Source organism: Osmerus mordax, chromosome 1, assembly GCF_038355195.1.
Source record: "Osmerus mordax isolate fOsmMor3 chromosome 1, fOsmMor3.pri, whole genome shotgun sequence".
Taxonomy (NCBI): Eukaryota; Metazoa; Chordata; class Actinopteri; order Osmeriformes; family Osmeridae; genus Osmerus; species Osmerus mordax.
Genome location: NC_090050.1, coordinates 24,435,395 through 24,458,645, shown reverse-complemented (window position 1 = coordinate 24,458,645; position 23,251 = coordinate 24,435,395). Strand labels below are relative to the sequence as shown.

Sequence of the window (23,251 nt, the reverse complement as noted above, 5' to 3'; positions counted from 1 at the left end):
AATTTAAGAACTCCACATAACCTGGACTGTGTATCAATTTAACCCTTGTATTATTTTCGGGTCATTCTGACCCATCAGTCATTGTGACCCACCGTCGTATTGCAACAACTTTACCAAATGCAAAAACAAAGTGAAGCATTTTCTTTTAACCCTTGTGCTGCCTTCGGGTCACATGACCCAAAGGTTCATAACGAACCATCGTTGTGTTTACCCAATACAAATAAAAATAATTTTCTTTTAACCTTCGCAATGTGGAGGGTCTGAGACAGCCCAACAGTTAAAAGAAAATGCTTCACTTTGTTTTTGTATGCAGTAAAGTTGTCGCAATACGACGGTGGGTAACAATGACTGATGGGTCAGAATGACCCGAAGAGAACACAAGGGTTAACCGGCGGGCTGTCTCAGACCCCCCACATTGCGAAGGTTAAAAGAAAATGCTATTTATTTGTTTTTGTATTGGGTAAAATTGGGTTAACACAACGATGGTTCGTTGTGAACCTTTGGGTCATGTGACCCGAAGGCAGCACAAGGGTTAAGGAACCATATTCGTTCATTATCCCAACATCACCCAAACAGATGTAGCCACATGAAACCACCAGTTTGAGGGAATGTTCCCCTCCCCTATCTTTGGACCCACAGCCCTGTCGTAGGTGTTTGAGGGTTGATCGTTTTTTAAAGTTTCTTGGTTTGCACCAACTTTCTTCTCTTTGTTGTTCTGCTGTTTGATGTATGTAGCACTACTAAGCTGTGACACACAGACATCTTGTAAAAAAGCAAAATACAAAATGTTCTTTTTGAATAAATGTTCTCCCTTTAGTGGCTGAAAACTAAATAAATAAATAAAATTCAATATGAACTGTTGACTTGAATATTTTTTTTGTTTCCATAATGACCCTTGACATATTGGGAGCTCTTATCTTGATACATCATTAGGGTTAGGGAAGCAGGCTAGTAATCCGAAGGTTGCCAGTTCGATTCCCGGTCATGCAAACTGACGTTGTGTCCTTGGGCAAGGCACTTCATCCTACTTGCCTCGGGGGTAATGTCCCTGTACTTACTGTAAGTCGCTCTGGATAAGAGCGTCTGCTAAATGACTAAATGTAAATGTCTGATGGGGATCATGGGGATCTGATTATGTTCTGCTGTGTAACAGTGCCATCTTGTGTTGATTTAGACATGGTCATTTTACACACACACACACATACACACACACACACACACAGGAATATGAGAAACGTGTTTTTGGCAAAGGCAGCCATCAGCAGTCAAACGTCAAGTGTATAACTGCCAACAGCAACGCACCACACACACAAGGTATTTGCAAGAAATACTTGAAGAACTTCACATTTAACATGAAATTTGCATCCCAGTTGAGGGGATGCGTGCGTTCGTAACTGCAATGAGAAGGACACAACAACGCTGTTAACCCTTGTGCTGCCTTCGGGTCACATGACCCAAAGGTTCATAACGAACCACCGTTGTGTTTACCCAATTTTACCCAATACAAAAACAAATAAAAATAATTTTCTTTTAACCATTGCAATGTGGGGGGTCTGAGACAGCCCGACAGTTAAAAGAAAATGCTTCACTTTGTTTTTGTAGGAGGTAAATTTGTCGCAATACGACGGTGGGTCACAATGACTGATGGGTCAGAATGACCCGCAGATAACACAAGGGTTAACCTGGAATCTTCACCGTCTTACGTCATTGACGAGTTATGGCTCAGACAAACTATGAAGCTACAATGGAGCAAGCCAGAAGGCAACATGAAAAATATTTTTAGGAAAAAGTATTTTCAAGTCAAAGGTTTCAAAAAAAAGTTTAGAAACGTAGATTTTTTTTTTTGTCTCACAACTCCTCCGCTCTCTCTTCTTTCTTTGTGTGTAAAAATGTTTTGAAAGATTGGAAAAATATTTTTGAAAAATAATTATTTTAAAAACTAGAACTAAATTTGTGTTGTGTTGATGTGAGAAAAAAGTTTTGTAAGGTTGAAAATTTCATGTCGAGTTTTTTTTTTTTTTTTACACAAAATTTTTTTCACAAAGGTTGAACTTTTTTTTTTTGAAAAAAAAGTTATACCAAAACAGTTTGCATCATTAATGATCATCAATCTTCATCATCATGCTTGCTTCTTGTTATAAAGTCTGAACTATGTGACACTCAGAAAGACAAGAAAGAGGAGGAAGAGATGGAGAAAAAGGAAGAGGAGTTCGGAGGATGAAGGAAGTTATGTCATTAGAGAAGGAAGAGGAGGATAATAGGATCGGACAAAATACAAATATTTAGTTTGAATTCACTGACGTCCCTCTGATCATATGATTTTCATTGCTCCACAAAAGAAATGACCCGTTAAACACTTTCAGAAAATTTTATTTTAAAATCTCACTTTTTGATTAAGTCTTCAGCTTTTCTAATGAGGATAAAGATGCGTCGCTACTGCCGGGAGATCAACTCCCCTTCTAGACCAGGAACACATGTACAGAACCCCCACATTCTCCAGAATTACATCTCCAGACCCCCACGTTCTCCAGAACCACATCTACAGAATCCTCAGGTTCTCCAGAACCACATCTACAGAATCCTTAAGTTCTCCAGAACCACATCTACAGTATCCTCAGGTTCTCCAGAACCACATCTACAGTATCCTCAGGTTCTCCAGAACCACATCTACAGAATCTTGAGGTTCAGGGTTCCGGGCATCGCTAACCCCAGCCCTGCCTTTTACACCCCCGCCATGTTTACCTTTGTGTTCTGGATGAGCTCCTGATCTGAAAGGACTGTGGCAGGGCCATCTGTCTGACGGTGCTGGGAAGATGCTGATCCAGCTGAGACTGGGGCTCTAATCTGTGTGTGTGCGGTGATTACCTTTTGTAACACTTTCAAAAGGTGCGTTCCAAGATTGTGATCATCTTGTTCTCTGAGCGTGAGATGGATGTGCTCTGGTTAGGGAGCCTCGCAGCTTGTGGAAAATATGGGGAAAAGAACGTAACATCGCTTTATTTTTACAACACTAATCGACAAGACTTTGGGTAGGCTGTGCATCTTTGCAATTGTTGGATTTAAGAGCATTGAAAATGTCTAATAAAAAACCCATCTCCAATAAAAACTGCAGGCAGTTCAAGCTGGCAGTAACAGCTTTGCACAGTGAGCTTTTGAACTTTTCAGATAAAGCTAAGCAGCTAAAGCTAAGCAGCTAATGCTAAGCAGCAAATGTTAACCAGAACCAATCAAACATCAATCTAATCAAACATGCCAACCCTCAAAAAATCCTTTCTCAACTTCCATTCCACAAGTGCCTGCTCCCTTGGAACACATCTAGAGTTCCGGTTCACCTTCTAGAACACATCTAGAGTTCCGAGTCACCTTCTAGAACACATCTAGAGTTCCGAGTCACCTTCTAGAACACATCTAGAGTTCTGGTTCACCTTGTAGAACACATCTAATGCTCCCAGTCACCTTCCTGAACACACACCCCGCCCACAAAAAAAGTGGGATAAAATAGAATGGCCCAGTCCAGCTGGGTGACACTCAATCATCCGCCAACTTGGACCAGAACCGTCACTGACGATACTGACAGATATTTAAACATGGTTACATTTGGTCAAGGTAAGTAAGAACTAGGTGTGTGTATGTGTAATGGGGGAGGGGGCACATCAAAAGCAATCAACTGAATAAATAGGCTGAAGCGCGTAAGACCCAAGAACTACAATACCCAGAAGCCCTACTGACCCCAGATCAGCTGTGTTTCTGGTTCTGCAGCTATAAGCTGAAGCTACAGCACATCCGGGGGAATTTTATAAAAAAATAAGAGCACCCAAAGACAAATCTTTAGATCCATTCTCTCGAACAACACAGACCTGGCAACCGCAGGACCTTATATACACACATAAGAGTTACATCACGAAGTAAGCAATAAGACTACTGTTAGCAAGGCATCTTCATTTCTGTTACTCCACAGTTATATAGGAACATTGTATCATCGAGACATCTTACTGCATTACCTAGATGCTAATGTGAACGTAGCACATTCAAACCGAGAGGCAACATTCCGTCAGCCGAATACGGAACTCTGATTGGACAGTGTGTTCAGAGTCAGTTGTTTGTTGGCTGAAACAAGATTGTCTATAAAACCTTCACCTCTCCTCTCTACAGAAAAAAAACGAGCACAAAACCATAAAACGTACATCTTAACAGGCAAAGAGCTGAACTGTGATTGAGAGACAACACGGGGTGGGGGGTGGGGGGGGGGGGGTTAGGGGTTACACCAGGGGGGTAAAGGGGGGGGGGGGGGTTAGGGGTTACACCAGGGGGGTAAAGGGGGGGGGGGGTTAGGGGTTACACCAGGGGGGTAAAGGGGGGGGGGGGGTTAGGGGTTACACCAGGGGGGTAAAGGGGGGGGGGGGGGTTAGGGGTTACACCAGGGGGGTAAAGGGGGGGGGGGGGTTAGGGGTTACACCAGGGGGGTAAAGGGGGGGGGGGGGTTAGGGGTTACACCAGGGGGGTAAAGGGGGGGGGGGGGGTTAGGGGTTACACCAGGGGGGTAAAGGGGGGGGGGGGGGTTAGGGGTAGATCATCTTACGGGGGCATCCCATCTTAGCCCATGTCCTCATCCTCAGAGGTGATTGGGCGGGGATGAAGGGGGCGGAGCGAACGCTCATCCTCAGAGGTGATTGGGCGGGGTGGGGATGAAGGGGGCGGAGCGATCGTTGGTGAGGGTCCGACGTAGTTTAACCCCTCGAATCATAGTGAGCATGTGCCCCCCTCCCTGGGCGGGGGCCCCGTCCTCCGGGGGCTGCTGCTGGGGGGGCCCCGGGTCCTCCGCCTGGGGTGGCAGGCTTTGGGACGGCTGCGGCTGGTAATGTTGCTCTGGTTGTTGTTGTTGTTGTGTCTGCTGGTACAGCTGTTGATTCAGCTGCAGTGGTTCAGGTTGCTGCAGGTGCTGTTGTTGTTGTTGCTGTTGTTGTGATTGTTGTTGTTGTTGTGATTGTTGCATTTTTTGTAGTTGTTGACGTTGTTGTTGCATCTGCTGTTGCTGTTGATGCAGCTGCTGCTGATGCAACTGTTGTTTTTGAAGTTGTTGTTGTTGCTGCAGCTGTTGTTGTTCTTGCTGTTGTTTTTGATGTTGTTGATGCTGTTGCTGTTGTTGTTGCTGCTGTTGCTGCTGCAGCTGAGCGTGGTACTGTCTCTGCTGCTGCTGGTGCAGAGCATACTGCTGCTGCTTGCTGAGCTGATACAGCTGCTCTGAGCTGCCCTGAGCAGCCCCCTGCCCCGGGACCAGCCCCAGGGAGTAGTACTGAGAGGAAGAAGGCATGGCACTCAGGCTCTGGGTGGAGGTACACAAGCCGTGCTTGGCATGGCCCAGACCTCCAGGGGGCGCCATGTTCTCCTGGCTGCCGCCCGCCCCCCCTCCGCCACCCGCCATGGCCTTGAGGGGCACCTGGGGGGTGCAGATGGGGATAGGGAGCCCCCCACTGATGGTGCCGCGCCGGTAGGCCGGCTTGGAGGAGGGTTTCCTGCGGATGGTGGCGGTGTGGGAGGAGCGCGACGAGAGGGGCTCGGGCTCCGCCAGCAGGCTGACCGTGGAGGCGGGGCGCTTGGTCTGCAGGAGCTTGCGGTAGTTGAGGACGAGGTCGCTGTTGCGGGGGATGGTGGAGGACTTGTCGAAGTCGGGATGGCCATGGTGGAGCTCCTCCCCTCCGTGGAGGGAGATGGAGTCGTAGTCTGTCGCCCCCCCGGAACAGAGACATCGGTTAGACTTCCAGCAAGGACAGACATTGAGTTTCTCAACAAAGTAAGAGAACTTGGTGTGCCCTAACACATCCTCTGAAAGTGTGAGGGAGGGAGGGGGAGAAAAGCCATTAGGGACAGAGGGGAGAGATGGAGACAGAGGAGAGAGATGGAGGGGTGGAGATGCAGACAGAGGGGAGAGATGGAGGGGTGGAGATGGAGACAGAGGGTTGAGATGGAGGGGTGGAGATAGAAGGAGGAGAGAGATGGAGGGGTGGAGATGGAGACAGAGGAGAGAGATGCAGGGGTGGAGATGGAGACAGGAGAGAGATGGAGGGGTGAAGATAGAAAGAGGAGAGAGATGGAAACAGAGGGGAGAGATGGAGACAGAGGGAGGAGATAGAGAAAGATGGGTCCTACCATAGGGGGCAGAAGTAAACGAGCGAGCGAGCGAGAGATAGATAGAAAGAGACAGGAAAACCTACCATAGATAGGGGGTTCTTTCTTTAAAGCTGAAAGAGAAGGTAAAGAGGCATTTAGAACAGGCTGAAGAATCTCTTCAGAGGTGAGCAGTGATAGAAGCCTTGAGAAATGAGGGGTAAAGAAGCACTGAAGTATACACCCAGGAGAGAGGAGACACGACCTCGAATGACTAAAACACTGAAACATAACACACTCCATAGCGAGGGCAGCACACAGGCTGACAAACAGGAAGGAAGATACAGAGGACAGACAGGCAGAAAGACAGACGGACGGGCAGATAGGTAAACAGACAGGTAGACAAGCAGGCAAGCTAAGAGTGTGTCCTCACTGAGTGTGAGTGTGTGTGTGTGTGCTGACCGTGAGAGGGGATGGTGTCGTCAGAGCAGGAGGGCGTGGTGGTCTGGGTGCTGTAGCCGGAGGAGCAGTGCAGGGAATCTCTGCTGCTCCGGGGCCCGTCACAGTTTAGCCCCGCCCCCAACGCCAGGGCCAGCTGCTCCCTGGCTGTAGGAGGCTGAGACGAGAGGGAGAGGGAGAGAGAGGGGGAGGGATTTGAAATGAGGGGAAATTATGTACTTTATCTAGTATGTAGCACATCAAACATGGCCCCTGTTCTCTCCCCCAGTGTGTGTGTGTGTGTGTGTGTGTGTTTGTGTTACCTTCCAGGAGGCAGACATGGCTCTGGCTCTCTCCCCCAGTGTGTGTGTGTGTGTGTGTGTGTGTGTTACCTTCCAGGAGGCAGACATGGCTCTGGCTCTCTCCCCATGTGTGTGTGCAGTGCCGTTCTCAGGACCCGGATCATCTTGCCCACTCCTGGACCCTGGAGGACCACCAGCCAAGCACTACACACACACACACACACACACACACACACACACAAGAAAGAGAGAGAGAGAGTCAGAGAGAGAGAGATAGAGAGAGAGTGAGTGTGTGAGAAAGAGAGGGTGTGTGTGTGTTTGTGTGTGTGTGTAACAGAGTGTGTGCGTGTGTTACCTGGGCCGGGTCCATGGAGGGCGGCCTCAGGTGCACCCCGTCCACAGCACAGGAGAGGGAGTCCAGAGAGGGACCATGAGCAGACTGGTACGTACTGGAGGAGGCAGAGGAGGAAGCCATGGGTGGGCGTCTGCATGGTGTGGAGTGTTTGAGTATGTGTGTGGTTGTACAAACGTGTGTGTGTGTGTGTGTGTGTGTGTGTGTACCTGCTGATGCTGCTCTTGCGGGACAGGGTGTTGCTTGGGGAGGCAGGAGGGGTCTGGTAGCTGTAGCTGAAGTCAGAGCCCTTCAGGTCCAGGATCACCTGCAGGAGAGAGAGGTTCAGTGGTCCTTGTCTCTGGTTGGTTGGTCTGAGTGTGTGTACCTGCTGGCTGGCAGGGGCAGGGTGTGTGTGTGAACCTGCTCGCTGGCAGGGGGCAGGGTGTGTGTGTGTGTACCTGCTCGCTGGCAGGGGGCAGGGTGTGTGTGTGTGAACCTGCTCGCTGGCGGGGGGCAGGGTGTGTGTGTGTGTACCTGCTCGCTGGAAGGGGGCAGGGTGTGTGTGTGTGAACCTGCTCGCTGGCGGGGGGCAGGGCGTGTGTGTGTGTGTACCTGCTCGCTGGCAGGGGGCAGGGTGTGTGTGTGTACCTGCTCGCTGGCGGGGGGCAGGGCGTGTGGGTCAGCTGTGAGGCTGCTCAGGTCTTCCAGGATGGTCTGCAGGTGTGTTACTTCTCCCAGCATGCTGATCTCATGATCCTGCAGACACACCACATCACTGCATCACAACTAGTTAGACCCCCCTGTCCAATCCAGCACCACTCTCTACACCCACACTGTCCTCTGATTAGCTAGACTCACCAGGAAGTGTTTGAGAATGCTGACAACCCTGTCTTCTGATTGGCCAGACTCACCAGGAAGTGTTTGAGCAGGCTGACAACCCTGTCCTCTGATTGGCCAGACTCACCAGAACGGGTTTGGACATGCTGGCAACCCTGTCCTCTGATTGGCCAGACTCACCAGAACGGGTTTGAGCAGGTTAACGAATGAGCAGTAACGGCTTCTCTCTTCGATGAGAGCCCTGCACACGGCCCTCTTCTCCGTTTCCTCCAGCGCCGCGTAACGAACGTTCACATCCTGAAGAGCGCTGTCCAGCTGGCCCCTCACCTCACCCTTCCCTGGGGAAACAAACACGGGAACCAAAATGCGTCAGTGACTACAACCATAAAAGCGTGGGTCGGCTTCACACGGTCTTTTGTTTCTGTTCATTTTTGCGGTTGATTTGTTCATAGCTGCCAGAAAACCCTGTAGGCATCCAGGGTGTTGTCATGGACACCGTCGGCTTACAGTTTGTGGATACATCTAGTGTATGTATGCAGGGGCGGCGCCAGAGAATTTTTTATGCAGGTGCTGAGGGGGTGCTAGATCATTGACAGGGGGAGCTGCGCAATTTATATATATATATATATATAGGCTATATATTATATATAAATACTATCAGGGCTGGAGTGGGACCCATTTTCAGGGGCCAAGCCATTCGTTGAACATTTGGTTTTAACCCGGACCTAGAACCTACAGGTTTTGATGTGAGGTGAAATCGAAATCGAGGTGATTTTTTGCATTAATTTCAGTGCAAATGGTTTCTTGAGATTTATGTAATATAAACATTACGTTGGACTCATATTTGGGAAATTACAACCCAAATTTTTACCTGAAAGATTCTGTGCTTTTGAGAAAACATAGTTTTATGAAGTGACAGATCTTTCATTTTTTACCTGGCTTTTTCAGTTCCTCCTGGCATCTTTTCTCCATCCATTTTATTATTTTCGCATCAGCTTAATCTTGCTAATTCCCTCCACAACAATAAGAAAGACAGCATGCGCGACAACTGAAAATGGCACTTTTTAATGCACGGTCTGATCATGCGCTTATTTAGATTAAAACCTAGCGTAGCCTATTAGCTTACTTATCAGTCACACAGTAACTTAAAACTCGTTTAATTCGTGTGTGAAAAAACAAAGAGAAAGCAGGCGATCTGACGGCCCAATTTATGAGCAGGCAGAGCGGCCCACCGGGAATTCTCCCCTTTTCTCCCGATGGCCACTCCGGGCCTGAATACTGTTAATAAATTAGCAATATTTTTGGGGGTGCTATCGGGGTGCGTTGGTCTTTCTTGGGGGTGCTGAAGCACCTGCTAGCTCCTCCCTAGCGCCGCCCATGTATGTATGGGAAGAACACCACCGCTTTATATTCTTCCCATGACGAAGGAATGTTAGGTTTACAATTTGTATTCGTGCTAACAATTGAAACAAGTAAAAAAATAAAAATGTGTAATACATTCACTCCTAGCTAGAGGGCAGCACATCTCCATATGACAGCATGAGTTAAGAGAAGACTTATCAGCTGTTACCCAGGGGGAGGAGGGAGGGGGGGGAGGAGGGAGGGGGGGGGAGGAGGGAGGGGCGAGGGTCTGGGTTTCATTAGAGCAGAGTAAAGGTCAAAGCTACTAACAGCTGTGCTGTCTCACTTTGGGGGAGACAGAACGGTGTCTGCCTACCTACCTAGCTGTCTGTCTGTCTGATGTTACTGCCTGTGCACCGTCTCTGTCTAGCTAGACATGCTAGCTTAGACAGATATGTTGTTGTGGTCCTCCCCAGACCTAGTAAGATACTGAAATAGATAGCTGTGTTGTCTGTAAAGATAGCTTTGTTGTGTCTGTCTATCTAGCTATCTAGCCGTGTTGTGTCCAGATAGCTTGCTAGCCATGCTGTGTCTAGACAGCCAACTAGTCCTGTAGTGTCTGGATAGCTAGCTAGCCGTGTTATATATGGATAGCTAGCTAGCCGTGTTGTACAGCTAGCTAGCCGTGTTATATATAGACAGTAAACTAGCTGTGTTGTGTCTAGACAACTATCTAGCAGTCTTTTGAATAAATAGCTAGCTAACTGTGTTATGAACAGACAACTCGCTGGGGTTGTTGTGTCTAGACAGCTAGCAAGCTGTGTGGAGCCAGGACGGTATGTAACGGTTGCAGAGGCAGCCCTAGGCTCTGGGGAATCAGGTGGGCTGTTGTGTGCTGTGCAGCAAGGAGACCCATGGACAGAGCGGGGGTTACACCAGGGCACCAGGCTCACATGATGAGAGAGGAAGCTATACTTCTCTCTCTCCTGACACACACCCTATCTCCTCTGTTACAACATCACCCTCTTTACTTCTGGTCTGATCTGGTCTCTGGCTGGCTGGGCAACCAACTAGCTGGCTTGGTGTCTAAACAGTTGGCTAACTACCTAGCTGGCTGGGTAACTAACCAGCTGGCTAACTAACCAGCTGGCCATCCAACTATCTGGATGGCTGAGTAACTAACTGGTAGACTAACTAGCTGTCTAACTACCTGACTGATTCATTAACTAGCTGGCTGACTAACGCACTAGTTTAATTTGAGTTGCTCAGTAAATATGAGAAAATGTTTATCGAGAATGAGAGAGAAAGACGAAGAGAAAGAGAGATGGCGGACCAGAGAGAGAGAGTGTGGAGGCTCAGAGAGAGAGAGTGTGGAGGCCCAGAGAGAGAGAGTGTGGAGGCCCAGAGAGAGAGAGTGTGGAGGCCCAGAGAGAGAGAGTGTGGAGGCCCAGAGAGAGAGTGTGGAGGCCCAGAGAGAGAGAGTGTGGAGGCCCAGAGAGAGAGAGTGTGGAGGCCCAGAGAGAGAGAGTGTGGAGGCCCAGAGAGAGAGAGTGTGGAGGCCCAGAGAGAGAGAGTGTGGAGGCCCAGAGAGAGAGTGTGGAGGCCCAGAGAGAGAGAGTGTGGAGGCCCAGAGAGCATGCCCACACACATGCGCCTACAAGCAGATCTAGTCAGAACAATAAAGACATATTTTACTGAGGCAAAGGGTGTGGTGCCGTCACAACCATAGGTTAGGTGTACCTGGGTCACCATGACAACCAAGGGTGTGTCCGACCACATATTGTTAGGGAGTGCCAGCTCAGGCGAGGTTATTATCACACACACGCTTTCCCTTCCCGGCTCTGTTTGTCATATCTGTCTCTCTCTGCCTGTCTCTCTCTGCATGTCTCTCTCTGCATGTCTCTCCCTGCCTGTCTCTCCCTCCCTGCCTGCCTGCCTGTCTCTCCCTGCCTGTCTCCCTGTCTCTCCCTGCCTGTCTCTCCCTGCCTGTCTCTCCCTGCCTGTCTCTCTCTCCCTGCCTGTTTCTCTCTCTCTGCCTGTCTCTCTCTCTCTGCCTGCCTGCCTGCCTCTCTCTCTCTGCCTGCCTGTCTCTCTCTCTCTCTGCCTGCCTGTCTCTCTCTCTGCCTGCCTGTCTCTCTCTCTCTCTGCCTTCCTGCCTCTCTCTCTGCCTGCCTGCCTGCCTGTCTCTCTCTCTCTCTGCCTGTCTCTCTCTCTCTGCCTGTCTCTCTCTCTCTGCCTGTCTCTCTCTCTCTGCCTGTCTCTCTCTCTCTCTGCCTGCCTGTCTCTCTCTCTCTCTGCCTGCCTGTCTCTCTCTCCCTGCCTGTCTGTCTCTCTCTCCCTGCCTGTCTGTCTCTCTCTCCCTGCCTGTCTGTCTCTCTCTCCCTGCCTGTCTGTCTCTCTCTCCCTGCCTGTCTGTCTCTCTCTCCCTGCCTGTCTGTCTCTCTCTCCCTGCCTGTCTCTCTCTCCCTGCCTGTCTCTCTCTCCCTGCCTGTCTCTCTCTCCCTGCCTGTCTCTCTCTCCCTGCCTGTCTCTCTCTCCCTGCCTGTCTGTCTGTCTCTCCCTGCCTGTCTGTCTGTCTCTCTCTCCCTGCCTGTCTGTCTCTCTCTCCCTGCCTGTCTGTCTCTCTCTCCCTGCCTGTCTGTCTGTCTGTCTCTCTCTCCCTGCCTGTCTGTCTGTCTCTCTCTCCCTGCCTGTCTCTCTCTGGAGAGCAGAAGAGAGGAGAGAATGAGAAGAAAGAAGGAGAAAGGAAAAGAAGAGAGTAGAGGAAAAGAGGAAAGTATAGCAGAGGAGGAGAGTAGAGGAAAAGGAGGAGAAGAGTGGAGAGGATCTCACCTTTCTTGACCTTCTTCTGCAGCTTGATGGTGTCTGAGGACTTTTTCTTGATATCAGCTCTGGCCCTCTTATAGTCTGCAACGATAAGTCAGGATCACATGCTGTACGTCATGCGTGTGTGTGTGGTGTGTGTGTGTGGTGTGTGTGTGTGTGTGTGGTGTGTGTGTGCGTACCTTTGGCATGGTCCTTGTCCAGCTGACTGGCCACTCTCTTCCACTCCTCGATCTTCATCTCCAGGGGAGCAACCAGCCCGTCTGTCAGGGCCCTGCACACACACAACACGCTAAGTACACACTTCCACCCAGAGCCCTGCACACACAACACACTAAGCATCCACCAGGATGGAGAGTGAGGAAGACACGCTTACGTGGTGAACAGCTTCAGTTTGGACTCGATGCTCCTGTGCCTCATGCACATCCGGGTCAAGGCCGAGCCAATCTCCTTGGTTGCACCTGAAAAACGATGACACAGGAAACTGCGTTATTAAGCTAGGAGTGACGTCTGCAGGAGCAGCTGTGTTTAGTGTGCAGGGTCCTGCCCGCCGCGCGCAGGGTCCTGCCCGCCGCACGCTGGGTCCTGCCCGCCGCACGCTGGGTCCGGCCCGCCGCACGCAGGGTCCTGCCCGCCGCACGCAGGGTCCGGCCCAGCGCACGCAGGGTCCGGCCCAGCGCACGCAGGGTCCTGCCCGCCGCACGCTGGGTCCGGCCCGCCGCACGCAGGGTCCAGCCCAGCGCACACAGGGTCTTGCGTGCTGGTGAGCTAACCCCGGTCGGTCAGCAGGGATCCTAGTCCCAGTCTAACCCTGTTTGGTTCTAATCCCAGACCTCTTCCTTCCTCTCACTCACCCTCCTCTTCAGCCGCATACATCCCTCCTCCCCCTCCTCCGCTTCCTCCCCTCCTCCCATCCTCTTCTCCCCCCTCCTCCTCCCCCCCCTCCCCTCCTCCCCAGGAGGTCCAGGGCACTAACATTAGGTCACTACTGGTTGAAAGTCTTGTGATACTTTCTCCCTCAGCCTGCTGCATAAATTAGGTAATTTTCTGTCTTCCAGTGTGAGTGTGTGTGCATGTGTGTGTGAGAGTTTGTGTGTGTGTGTGTCTGCTGGGAGTCTTGTGACACTCTCTCATGTGTTTTTGCTGAGACTAATAAAGTGACCTAGTCCGTTCCCATAGCAATGTGTCATGAGGATCCAAAGAAGAACTTTTTCTGATCAGCTGATCACAACACACACACAGTAAAACAACAACATACACACACAGTAAGACAACAGTTACAAGCTTGCCTAAATACTGAACCAATACAGCCACAAAGCTAGACAGAGACCTAATGGCAGTTTCTCCCTCTCATTCACATACACTCTCTCACACACACACACACAGCTTACAGTACCCCTCTCTCTCCCTCATGCTCACACACACCCCTGCTGTGTGTCTCTCTCTCACACATACACACACACACACACACACACACACTCTCTCAGGCACGCTCCTGCTCTCACACACACACACACACACACACACACACGCGTGCTCCCTCACATACAGAGTTGGGTCAGAGGTCTTGAGTTTCCAGATTAGCAGCAGATCGTACAGGGGTAAGACGAGAAGCTGTCTCCATGGTAACAGACCAAGGATCTCTGACAGAACCCAGTAGACCGGTTCTAGTGTTGCTCGAGTGTGTGTGTGTGTGTGTGTGTGTGTGTGTGTGTGGCTATGTGTCTGAGATGTGTGTGGAGGGAGGGTGTGAGTAAGGTGTTTGTCAGAGTGTGTGAGGTGTGTGACGAGGGCCAGTTGAGAGATGTCAGATTATTAATCAGTTGTGTCCACACCAACAACACCAACTAGCACAGAAGCCTGTGATACAGGGTGAACAGTAAACTGACTGATACAGTCAGTCACTGAACAAGAGGAAGAGAGAGAGGAAGGGGAGGAGAGGAGGAGGGCAGAGAAAGAGAGAAGATGAGGGGAGGGAGAGGAGGAGAGAGAACAGGAGGTAGGGAAACAGGAGAGGAGGAGAGAGAGGAGGCGAGAGGAGAGAGGAGGGGAGGTAGGGAGACAGAAGGATAGAGGAGGAGAAGAGGCAAGAGGAGGGGAGGGGAGAGAGAGGGGAAGAGCTGGGTCATTCAGTGTGACTGCATGCGTGTGATGCCTGGAACACAGCAGGTCAATACGGCTGATTATTGAGAGAGGTCAGCTAATCAATATACTGCTATACACACTACACTGCTAATCAATAACCTGACTGAGGACCTGCTGAGGTATGAGCATCCAGTGTGTGTGTGTGTGTGTGAGTGTGTGTGTGTGTCTCTGTGTATGTGTGCGTGTGAGTGAGTCAGACATGAAGGAGCAGGAAATCATTGATATTGTGAAAGGAGTGGCTGAGTCATACAAACACATAAGTCAATGAATCACACACACACACACACACACCAGCACAGGAAGCTGCAATGTCCAGATCACACAGGTTCCAACCGCACACACACACACACACACAATCAGACTATAGACTGCGTTGTGCAAAGACATTTTTGGCTCAGTGGTTCTTAACCCTCGTGCTGCCTTCGGGTCACATGACCCAAAGGTTCATAACGAACCATTGTTGTGTTTACCCAATTTTACCCAATACAAAAACAAATAAAAATAATTTTCTTTTAACCATTGCAATGTGGGGGGTCTGAGACAGCCCGACAGTTAAAAGAAAATGCTTCACTTTGTTTTTGTATGAGGTAAATTTGTCGCAATACGACGGTGGGTAACAATGACTGATGGGTCAGAATGACCCGAAGATAACACAAGGGTTAACCCTGTTCTCAGGGAACCCCTGTCCTGCATGTTTTAGATGTTTCCCTGCTCCAACACACCTGATTCAAATTAATGGGTCGTTATCTAGCTCTGTAGAAGCCTGGTAACGAACATTCATTTGAATCAGGTGTGTTGGAGCCAAGAAACATTTTAAACATGCAGGACAGGGGTTCCCTGAGGACCAGGGTTAAGAACCACTGTTCTAGACGGTCTCTAAAAAGACACACTTATACTCTAGGAGGCCCAGGGCTCCAGACTGCGACCAAATGGTCGCATTTTGCAACCAGTTTTTGAGACAGTTTTTTTTTTTTTTAAGTACTCGCGCATGTGCGACCAACAAATTTGGAATTTATTGGGTGTACACAACGTCAGCAACGACGCATAGATACCACGTTCTAGTAAGACAGCGATATCAGCGAGCCCTCAGCATTAGTACCGTAGCTAAAAGTCTTGGAATGTTTAGGCTATTTTTCGCTAGGTTCCTATGAACATGTCTTTATCTGCCAGACAAGTGGGTTCCCCTTCGTTCTTTTGGTGAGCAGTCTCACGAGCCCTTCTTACCCGGCGTCATGGAGCCGAGCAGCTAAATACTTATTTAGCACTAGCGTTGTTAGCTACTGTATCCCTGCATGTGTTTGAGCTGTTGCTCAGCAAGTGTGGTGTAGGAAAGGGGCAATTCTAGGATCAGACCTTCAGGGGTGCTTAGCCCCCAATGAGAATGTGACATGAATACATGTCACACCCCTTTTTAGGGGTGCTTGAGCCCCTTCTAGGAGGACTGATTGATAAGTGCATCATACATTTAAGGCATAGCTAAGACTTGCATATGTAATGTCACATTAGATAATGTATTTAAACTCAAGCTTGTGTGGTGCGTCACTGTACATCAGTTGTAAAAATGACCCATCTGCAACCGACGTAAGCACACCCCACAATTTCCCCAGAAATTGTACCCTCTCTAGTTACATTAATAATTGCATTGCAGGTCAATTTTAAAGGTGTGCCCCTAAATTTTCTGCTTGCGCTCCAAAAAATTTCAGTCAGGGGCTACGGTGCTCCTAGTAAAAATAGTTAGTCTGGAGCCCTGAGGAGGCCGTCTGTCTAGAGGCCGTCTGTTCTAGCCTCTAGACAGACGGCCTCTAGACAGACGGCCTCTAGACAGACGGCCTCTAGACAGACGGCCTCTAGACAGACGGCCTCTAGACAGACGGCCTCTAGACAGACGGCCTCTAGACCAGCTGTGTTCAACCCTGGTCCTCAGGGACTCCCTTTCCCTGCATGTTCTAGATGTTTTCCTCCTCCAGCACACTTGATTCAAATGAATGATCGTTACCTGGCTTCCACAGAGCTTGACAACAACCCCTTCATTTGAATCAGGTGTGTTGGAGCAGAGAAACATCTAAAACATGCAAGATAGTGTACCCTGAGGACCAGGGTTGAACACCCCTGCTCTAGACGGCCTCTAGACGGCCTCTAGACGACCTCTACCGTTAGCCTGAAAGGCCAGATGAAAAGCCAGCTGTTACCATAGCAACCAGGTGAGTGCTCTAGAATGTGCTCTAGACACAGGCATCAAAAGGAGAAAGTGAGGGGTCAGGATCAAGGTTAGAGGTTAGGGTTAGAATGCATAGTCAGGGTCGGGGGTCAGGGGTCAGAGGTAAGAGGTCACGGTGTGTTTACCTCTGGTTCCAGTGGCCATGTCTGCCACCTTCTGGAAGGCATCCAGGAACGACCCTGTCACCAGGATGGTTGCCCTGGAAACACAGACAACCACACACATCCCATTAAAAAAAAGTGTTGGATGTGAAATGGCCACACACACAATAATGTAACTGTAACACTGACCGTATCCGCAAAAACGTAACGATGTAAAAAATCTAAGCGCTAACCCCTGAAATGTACTGTGACTGGACTGTGTGTACTGTGTACAGTGTGTGTAGCGTCTCCCGTCTAAATCCAATGTGTGTATAGTGTCTGTGTAGTGTGTGTGTGTGTGGTGTGTAGAATAGTGTGTGTGGTGTATAGTGTGTTGTATAGTGTATGTGTAGTGTGTATAGTGTGTGTGCCGTCAGTAGTGTATAGTATGTGGTATATAGTGCTTAGTGTGTGGTGTATAGTGTACAGTGTGTGGTATATAGTGCTTAGTGTGTGGTGTATAGTGTACAGTGCGTGGTATATAGGGCTGGGCGATATGGCCTAAAATGTTTATCATGGTATAATTCGTAAGCACTGACGGTATCGGTATATATCACGATATATTAGTTATTCTTAAAATGTCATGACAATGCAATCCGCGCACTGCAGCGGCTAATCTACCACACTCGGACGGATTTGCATTGGGTAACTCCGGTGCGTCACATGAGTTTTCCAAATGTTGCTGTGTTTAATTGCCACGGAAGAGCGACTTCTCAGTAGCCTACGCGTTCAACAGTAGCCTACGTTTATGGGATCGCAAGAAAAAACTGTTAAATATTTGTAGTGAGTTAGCTCTACCTATAAACAATTATTACATGGCTGAATACTTAATTCTGTTGGCTTACAATAAACATTTCACAATTCTAACCAACTTGGCATTGGATTTGTCAAACGCATTCTGGTAGATTCATTTTCGTGCACATGCATGGCTTTCAGGCGGTGAAAAAGATTGCTAGTGTTTCCACCTTTGGCTAGCACAATTCGATGACACAACTTACAGAGTAGTGTTTGTTGGTCGATGTCGGATAACTTGAAACCAACCCATTTCCAAACGACAGAAGAGGCCCCCTTTTTTACCAATTCGTCCGGAAAATCCACCCCACTGGCTTTATTTTCAGACATCATTAATGCTTGCTTACACTTGCTAACAAAAGCTGTTTACTCATATGAATGTTTGCTTCCTCGGAGTTGCGCTAGCTTGTTTATTGACTTTCATTGGCTGAGACAAAGCGTGCAGCGCATGCTGCATGTTTTTTTCTGGTAAAATATACAAATTTGAACTAGCCCGCTAGGCAGTATAACTTACTTATATTTTATACCAAACAGAAACACTTAATATTTAATACATTTATTAATATATCGTGATATCCATGATATGGCAAAATCCATATCATGACACAACGCAATACCGGTATTCGCGTTCATACCGGTATACCGCCCACCCCTAGTGGGATATAGTGCTTAGTGTGTGGTGTGTAATGAGACAGCTCTTACCTTAACTGAGATTGCAGCTTTGCTCCTTTGGTGACAAAATCCTCCCACGCTGGATAACTTGCCTGCAGAGACAGAGACAGAGAGAGACAGAGACAGAGAGAGACAGAGAGAGAGAGAGACAGAGAGAGAGAGAGAGAGAGACACAGAGAGAGAGAGAGAGAGAGAGAGAGAGAGAGACAGAGACAGAGACAGAGACAGAGACAGAGACAGAGACAGAGACAGAGAGAGACAGAGAGACAGAGAGACAGAGACAGAGACAGAGACAGAGACAGAGACAGAGACAGAGAGAGAGAGAGACAGAGAGAGAGACACAGAGACACAGAGACACAGAGACACAGAGACACAGAGACACAGAGACACAGAGACACAGAGACACAGAGACAGAGAGAGAGAGAGAGAGAGAGAGAGAGAGAGAGAGAGACAGAGAGAGAGAGAGATAAAGAGAGAGAGAGAGAGAGAGAGAGAGAGAGAGAGAGAGAGAGAGAGAGAGAGAGAGAGAAAGAGAGGGTGAGACAGAGAGAGAGTGAAAGCGAAAGAGAGAGAGGGTGAGAGAGAGGGTGAGAGTCTACCTGCATCATATCAAACAGCTGTAGTGAAGCCACCCAGGTCTGGGACAGGCTACATCTGCTGGTGTTTAAACGCTGTGCCAAAACCTCACCAGGCAACGGTAGACAGAGGCTTCATGCATGTGTGTATTCATGTACATATGAGTGTGTGTGTGTTCACATACAGATGTGTGAGGTAAAGATGTGTGTGTGTGTGTGTGCGTGCATGTTCAGGTACATGTGTGTGTGTGTGTAGTGAGCAGATTTCTGAGGAAACAGATTACATTATGCAGGTAACCTGTTTCCTGGTGTGAGTCATAGCAGGGTGAGGCTAGGACAGATACCAGCTCAGTGACTAATGGTTTAACCTGACTCAATTCCTCAGAGTTATGCTGGTCGGATTCCTCTAAACTAGTTCCCCTGGGTTACTCTAACCTAGTTTCCCTGGGTTGCTCTAAACTAGTTGCCCTGGGTTACTCTAACCTAGTTTCCCTGGGTTACTCTAAACTAGTTGCCCTGGGTTACTCTAACCTAGTTGCCCTGGGTTACTCTAACCTAGTTGCCCTGGGTTACTCTATGCTAGTTGCCCTGGGTTACTCTATGCTAGTTGCCCTGGGTTACTCTATGCTAGTTGCCCTGGGTTACTCTATGCTAGTTGCCCCTGGGTTACTCTATGCTAGTTGCCCTGGGTTACTCTATGCTAGTTGCCCTGGGTTACTCTATGCTAGTTGCCCTGGGTTACTCTATGCTAGTTGCCCCTGGGTTACTCTATGCTAGTTGCCCCTGGGTTACTCTATGCTAGTTGCCCTGGGTTACTCTATGCTAGTTGCCCTGGGTTACTCTATGCTAGTTGCCCTGGGTTACTCTATGCTAGTTGCCCTGGGTTACTCTATGCTAGTTGCCCTGGGGGACTTCCAGCTAATTGCCATGCGTTACTCCCTACCCAGCACCTGTAGACCCAACTAGAGGGAAAGCAGTCATTTCGTAAGGAGCTAGGTCCTGCTAGGTATCCCCTCCCTCCTTCTCCTTCCACTCCTCTCCCCTCCTTCCCTTCCTTCTCCTCCTCCTCTTCCCTCCTTCTCTCCCCTCCTTCTCCTCTCCCTCTCCCCTCCTTCCACTCTCCCCTCCTTTTCCTCTCCTTCTCCTCTCCCTCTCCCCTCCTTCCACTCTCCCCTCCTTCCACTCTCCCCTCCTTCCACTCTCCCCTCCTTCCACTCTCCCCTCCTTCCACTCTCCCCTCCTTCCACTCTCCCCTCCTTCCACTCTCCCCTGTACCACCTCCTCCCTTCATCCTTCCCCTCTCCTCCACCATGATAGAAGTCCTCCCCAGCTGTTGTTGCTTTGGGCCAGGGAGCAGCTGCCATATGCAACACACACGTGCCCTAACGCTTCACGAGAAATTCTCGGCTCACTGCTACATACCTGGGAGGCTACAGATTTGGCAGGCCTCCCCAACTGTCACTCTGCTTGCCTGTCGCTCTGCTTGCCTGTCGCTCTGCTTGCCTGTCGCTCTGCTTGCCTGTCGCTCTGCCTGCCTGTCGCTCTGCCTGCCTGTCCCTCTGCTTGCTTGCCTGCCTGTCGCTCTGCTTGCCTGCCTGTCGCTCTGCTTGCCTGCCTGTCGCTCTGCTTGCCTGCCTGTCGCTCTGCTTGCCTGCCTGTCGCTCTGCCTGTCTTGCTGCCTGTCTTGCTGCCTGTCTTGCTGCCTGTCTTGCTGCCTGTCTTGCTGCCTGTCTTGCTGCCTGTCTTGCTGCCTGTCTTGCTGCCTGTCTTGCTGCCTGTCTTGCTGCCTGTCTTGCTGCCTGTCATGTTTTGAGCTGCTGGATGTTGCACTACCTTGATGAATAATTAAGAACAGTGGAGAGAGGAGAAGCCCCTTCTGTTGAGATACAGTGTGGAAGCGGCCAGGTGAGGCCAGGTGAGGCCAGGTGAGACGTGGGATTAGGGCTGGTGATGGGTAGGCCTAGGCTGGGGCTGGTTCTGGGGGTAGTGGTAGGGCTGGGGTAGGGCTAGCTCTGGTGCTGGGGTTGGTTCTGGGGTTAGGGTTAGGGCTGGGGTAATGCTAGCTCTGGTGCTGGGGTTGGTTCTGGGGTTAGGGTTAGGGCTGGGGTAATGCTAGCTCTGGTGCTGGGGTTGGTTCTGGGGTTAGGGTTAGGGCTGGGGTAGGGCTAGCTCTGGTGCTGGGGTTGGTTCTGGGGTTAGGGTTAGGGCTGGGCTAGTTATGGTGCTGTGGTTGTGGGTGAACAGCATGACCTGAACTGATGGATGAAGAGAACAGTGAGATTCCACCTGCACACTTGTGGTTTAACAGAAGGACGAAACACAGCTGAGAGACTGACAGGTGAGAGACTGACAGGTGAGAGACTGACAGGTGAGAGACTGACAGGTGAGAGACTGACAGGTGAGAGACTGACAGGTGAGCAAGGTGGGAAGGAGTGAGCGGAGAAAGAAAAGGTTCATATTTTTGCTGTCCCACCAGTAGGCTGTTCCTAGACCCAGAGACAGTAGACAAGTCTCCAAACATGATCAGGCGTCTGACAAATGAATATATTACTATTTTATTATCTCTACAGGTCTCTCTCTCTCTCTCTCTCGCCCTCTCTCTCTCTCTCCTACCCCCTCTCTCTCTCCTACCCCCTCTCTCTCTCCTACCCCCTCTCTCTCTCCTACCCCCTCTCTCTCTCCTACCCCCTTTCTCTATCCTACCCCCTCTCTCTATCATACCCCCTCTCTCTCTCTCTCTCTCTCTCTCTCTCTTTCTCTCTCTCTTCAGCATGTGGTGCAAGAGCGTGTACACACTAGCGGGCAGGGTGAGGAGTTTGGTGGAATGTGTTGAGGTCGGCAGGAGGAGGAGGAGGAAGGGGGGGGGGGGGGGGGGGGGGGGGTGCAGGGAAAGGCATTCCCAATATAGCCAAGCCAAGAATCAATAAGAGTTCACGACCTCTGGGACACGAGGCTGAACCCTGCACACGATCTCCAGAAACAGATGCCAGTCGGACAGATCAATGCCTGCTGAGAAATAGGGTTCCTGATTGGTCTGAATACACACACCAGCCTTGTTCTTATGAATACAGTTCATATTCATCTTTCACTTTCTCTGTCCGTCTCACTATACATACATCCATAGTTCACGCGTGTGTGCGTGTTTGTTAGGGTAAGATTCAATACCAAAAACTTATCAGAAAAAAACACCTCAACTGTCTGAACTTAATCCACTGAATGATGGGTTTGAAAGTCATTTATAACGTACCATCCATGGTAAAGAATAACCTTCACCATCTAACATCCTAAATATTCTGTCACTCTTATTTGGGCAGAAACATGAGCTGGTCCCGTCCACACTATGACTGTGAGAAGCTAAGCTGATAAACAACAATTATATTTGGGAGAAAAGGTGTAAGGAACATAACCGTTTACTATTACAGTATGGTATTGAACTAACAGTCTTGCCAGTATTTAAAGGCTTGATTCTCGGGGTAAAGAAGTGTAAACCTTTTGAGCAGTTCCTCCCGGCTGAGACTGGAGGAGCACTGACATGCCAGCCGGCGGTGGTTACTCCAGTTACCGACACTCACTTCCATGACATTCAGGTACACAAATCGTCAGCCGAACGAGCGTGTTTTTCATTAAAGTCTAAATATACCGCACATCTGTCGAAGTTCGAGCGTGTCGGTTCAGCGTCACACTGCTGTGTAGCAGTGACCGAGACGGCTCAAGCTTACCTTCATGTCGTTCATGATGAGCTCGAAAAGCCCTCCTAGAGCGCTGCATTCCTTTTCGATCCCCGCATCCATTTTTCCTACTTTCCAACTAACCTCTGTAGATATCCAACTCTAACCCTCGTAAAGAAATAATGAAAATGCTTCTTTAAAAAAAATCCAAAAGCTAAGTACAGCGTGTATAAACCCAACCTCCAGAATGGTGAAATACGGCGAGTTCAGATGAAAACAGTGTTCCCGGGAGGAAACTCGGTAACTACGTGGAATAGTCCTGTAACACCAAGCCAGGTCTGGACGTCAAGGCTGGCCGTAGCTAAGCTAACGTTAGCTAATACTAGCCAGCCAACATGATAGACCTCCAACCAACGATATCATGGCTGAATGTAGAGTTGGAAATACACCACATTCACTTGATTTTAATCAGCATATGCGTCCCAAGCAAATGTGTACTCGACCCCAGCAAGGTGGCTAACAACCGAGCTAGCTTGCTATTCGTTTGCTACCTAGCCTGTGGTAGTGACTACTGTCTAAAACACTCGCTTGCGTTAAAGGAGCTGAATAAGACAGAACGGCCGCCGTGTGAATTCAGCTGAAATTTACGTTAGCTAGAACTAGTTAAGGTTTGCTAGTTCACTGAAATAGTCCTTTCTAGCGTAGGCTATCGTGTGCAGTGGTGCTTTAAAAAAATACTTCACTCAAGCCGAATCCTTGGAGTACCGTCAAGATAGCGCCAGTAAGGATTTGGGAATTTTCAAAATAAAAGTATGAAACTGTCGACCACACACTATCACACAAGTTTCACCGGCACAAAAT

The 23,251-nt window shown here is 49.3% G+C and overlaps 1 protein-coding gene and 1 long non-coding RNA gene across 4 annotated transcripts; both read right to left on the bottom strand.

The window, feature by feature from the left end:
• Positions 1–2,354: 2,354 nt before the first annotated feature.
• LOC136946339 (uncharacterized) lies at positions 2,355–4,241 on the bottom strand. The gene is made up of 2 exons (XR_010876883.1): positions 3,395–4,241; positions 2,355–3,363 (listed from the first exon to the last, which is right to left on the bottom strand). It is a non-coding gene; the product is annotated as an uncharacterized lncRNA (long non-coding RNA).
• Positions 4,242–4,514: 273 nt separating this feature from the next.
• Positions 4,515–23,101, bottom strand: mtss1 (MTSS I-BAR domain containing 1). 3 transcript variants are annotated; one of them, XM_067246458.1, is made up of 14 exons: positions 22,442–23,101; positions 18,178–18,239; positions 16,669–16,742; positions 12,557–12,641; positions 12,363–12,454; positions 12,190–12,264; positions 8,197–8,354; positions 7,828–7,935; positions 7,407–7,504; positions 7,201–7,294; positions 6,936–7,049; positions 6,568–6,721; positions 6,213–6,239; positions 4,515–5,721 (listed from the first exon to the last, which is right to left on the bottom strand). In XM_067246458.1, the coding sequence occupies exons 1-14, from the start codon at positions 22,511–22,513 to the stop codon at positions 4,661–4,663; spliced, it is 2,274 nt and encodes a 757-aa protein (XP_067102559.1). In that variant the 5' UTR covers positions 22,514–23,101; the 3' UTR covers positions 4,515–4,660. The 3 variants fall into 3 exon arrangements, with proteins under 3 accessions (XP_067102559.1, XP_067102568.1, XP_067102577.1); XM_067246467.1 differs by lacking the exon at positions 6,213–6,239; XM_067246476.1 differs by lacking the exon at positions 16,669–16,742 and having other exon boundaries at positions 22,442–22,487.
• Between the last annotated feature and the right edge of the window lie 150 nt (positions 23,102–23,251).

Coding starts and splice junctions, on each gene's coding strand:
- mtss1 (XM_067246458.1), bottom strand. CDS start 22,513: ATGGATGCGGGGATCGAAAAGGAATGCAGCGCTCTAGGAGGGCTTTTC. Junction 6,240..6,567: donor CGACACCATCCCCTCTCACG/GTCAGCACACAC, acceptor CTTCTCTTTCAG/CTTTAAAGAAAGAACCCCCT. Junction 5,722..6,212: donor GAAAGAACCCCCTATCTATG/GTAGGTTTTCCT, acceptor GGGGGGCGACAG/ACTACGACTCCATCTCCCTC.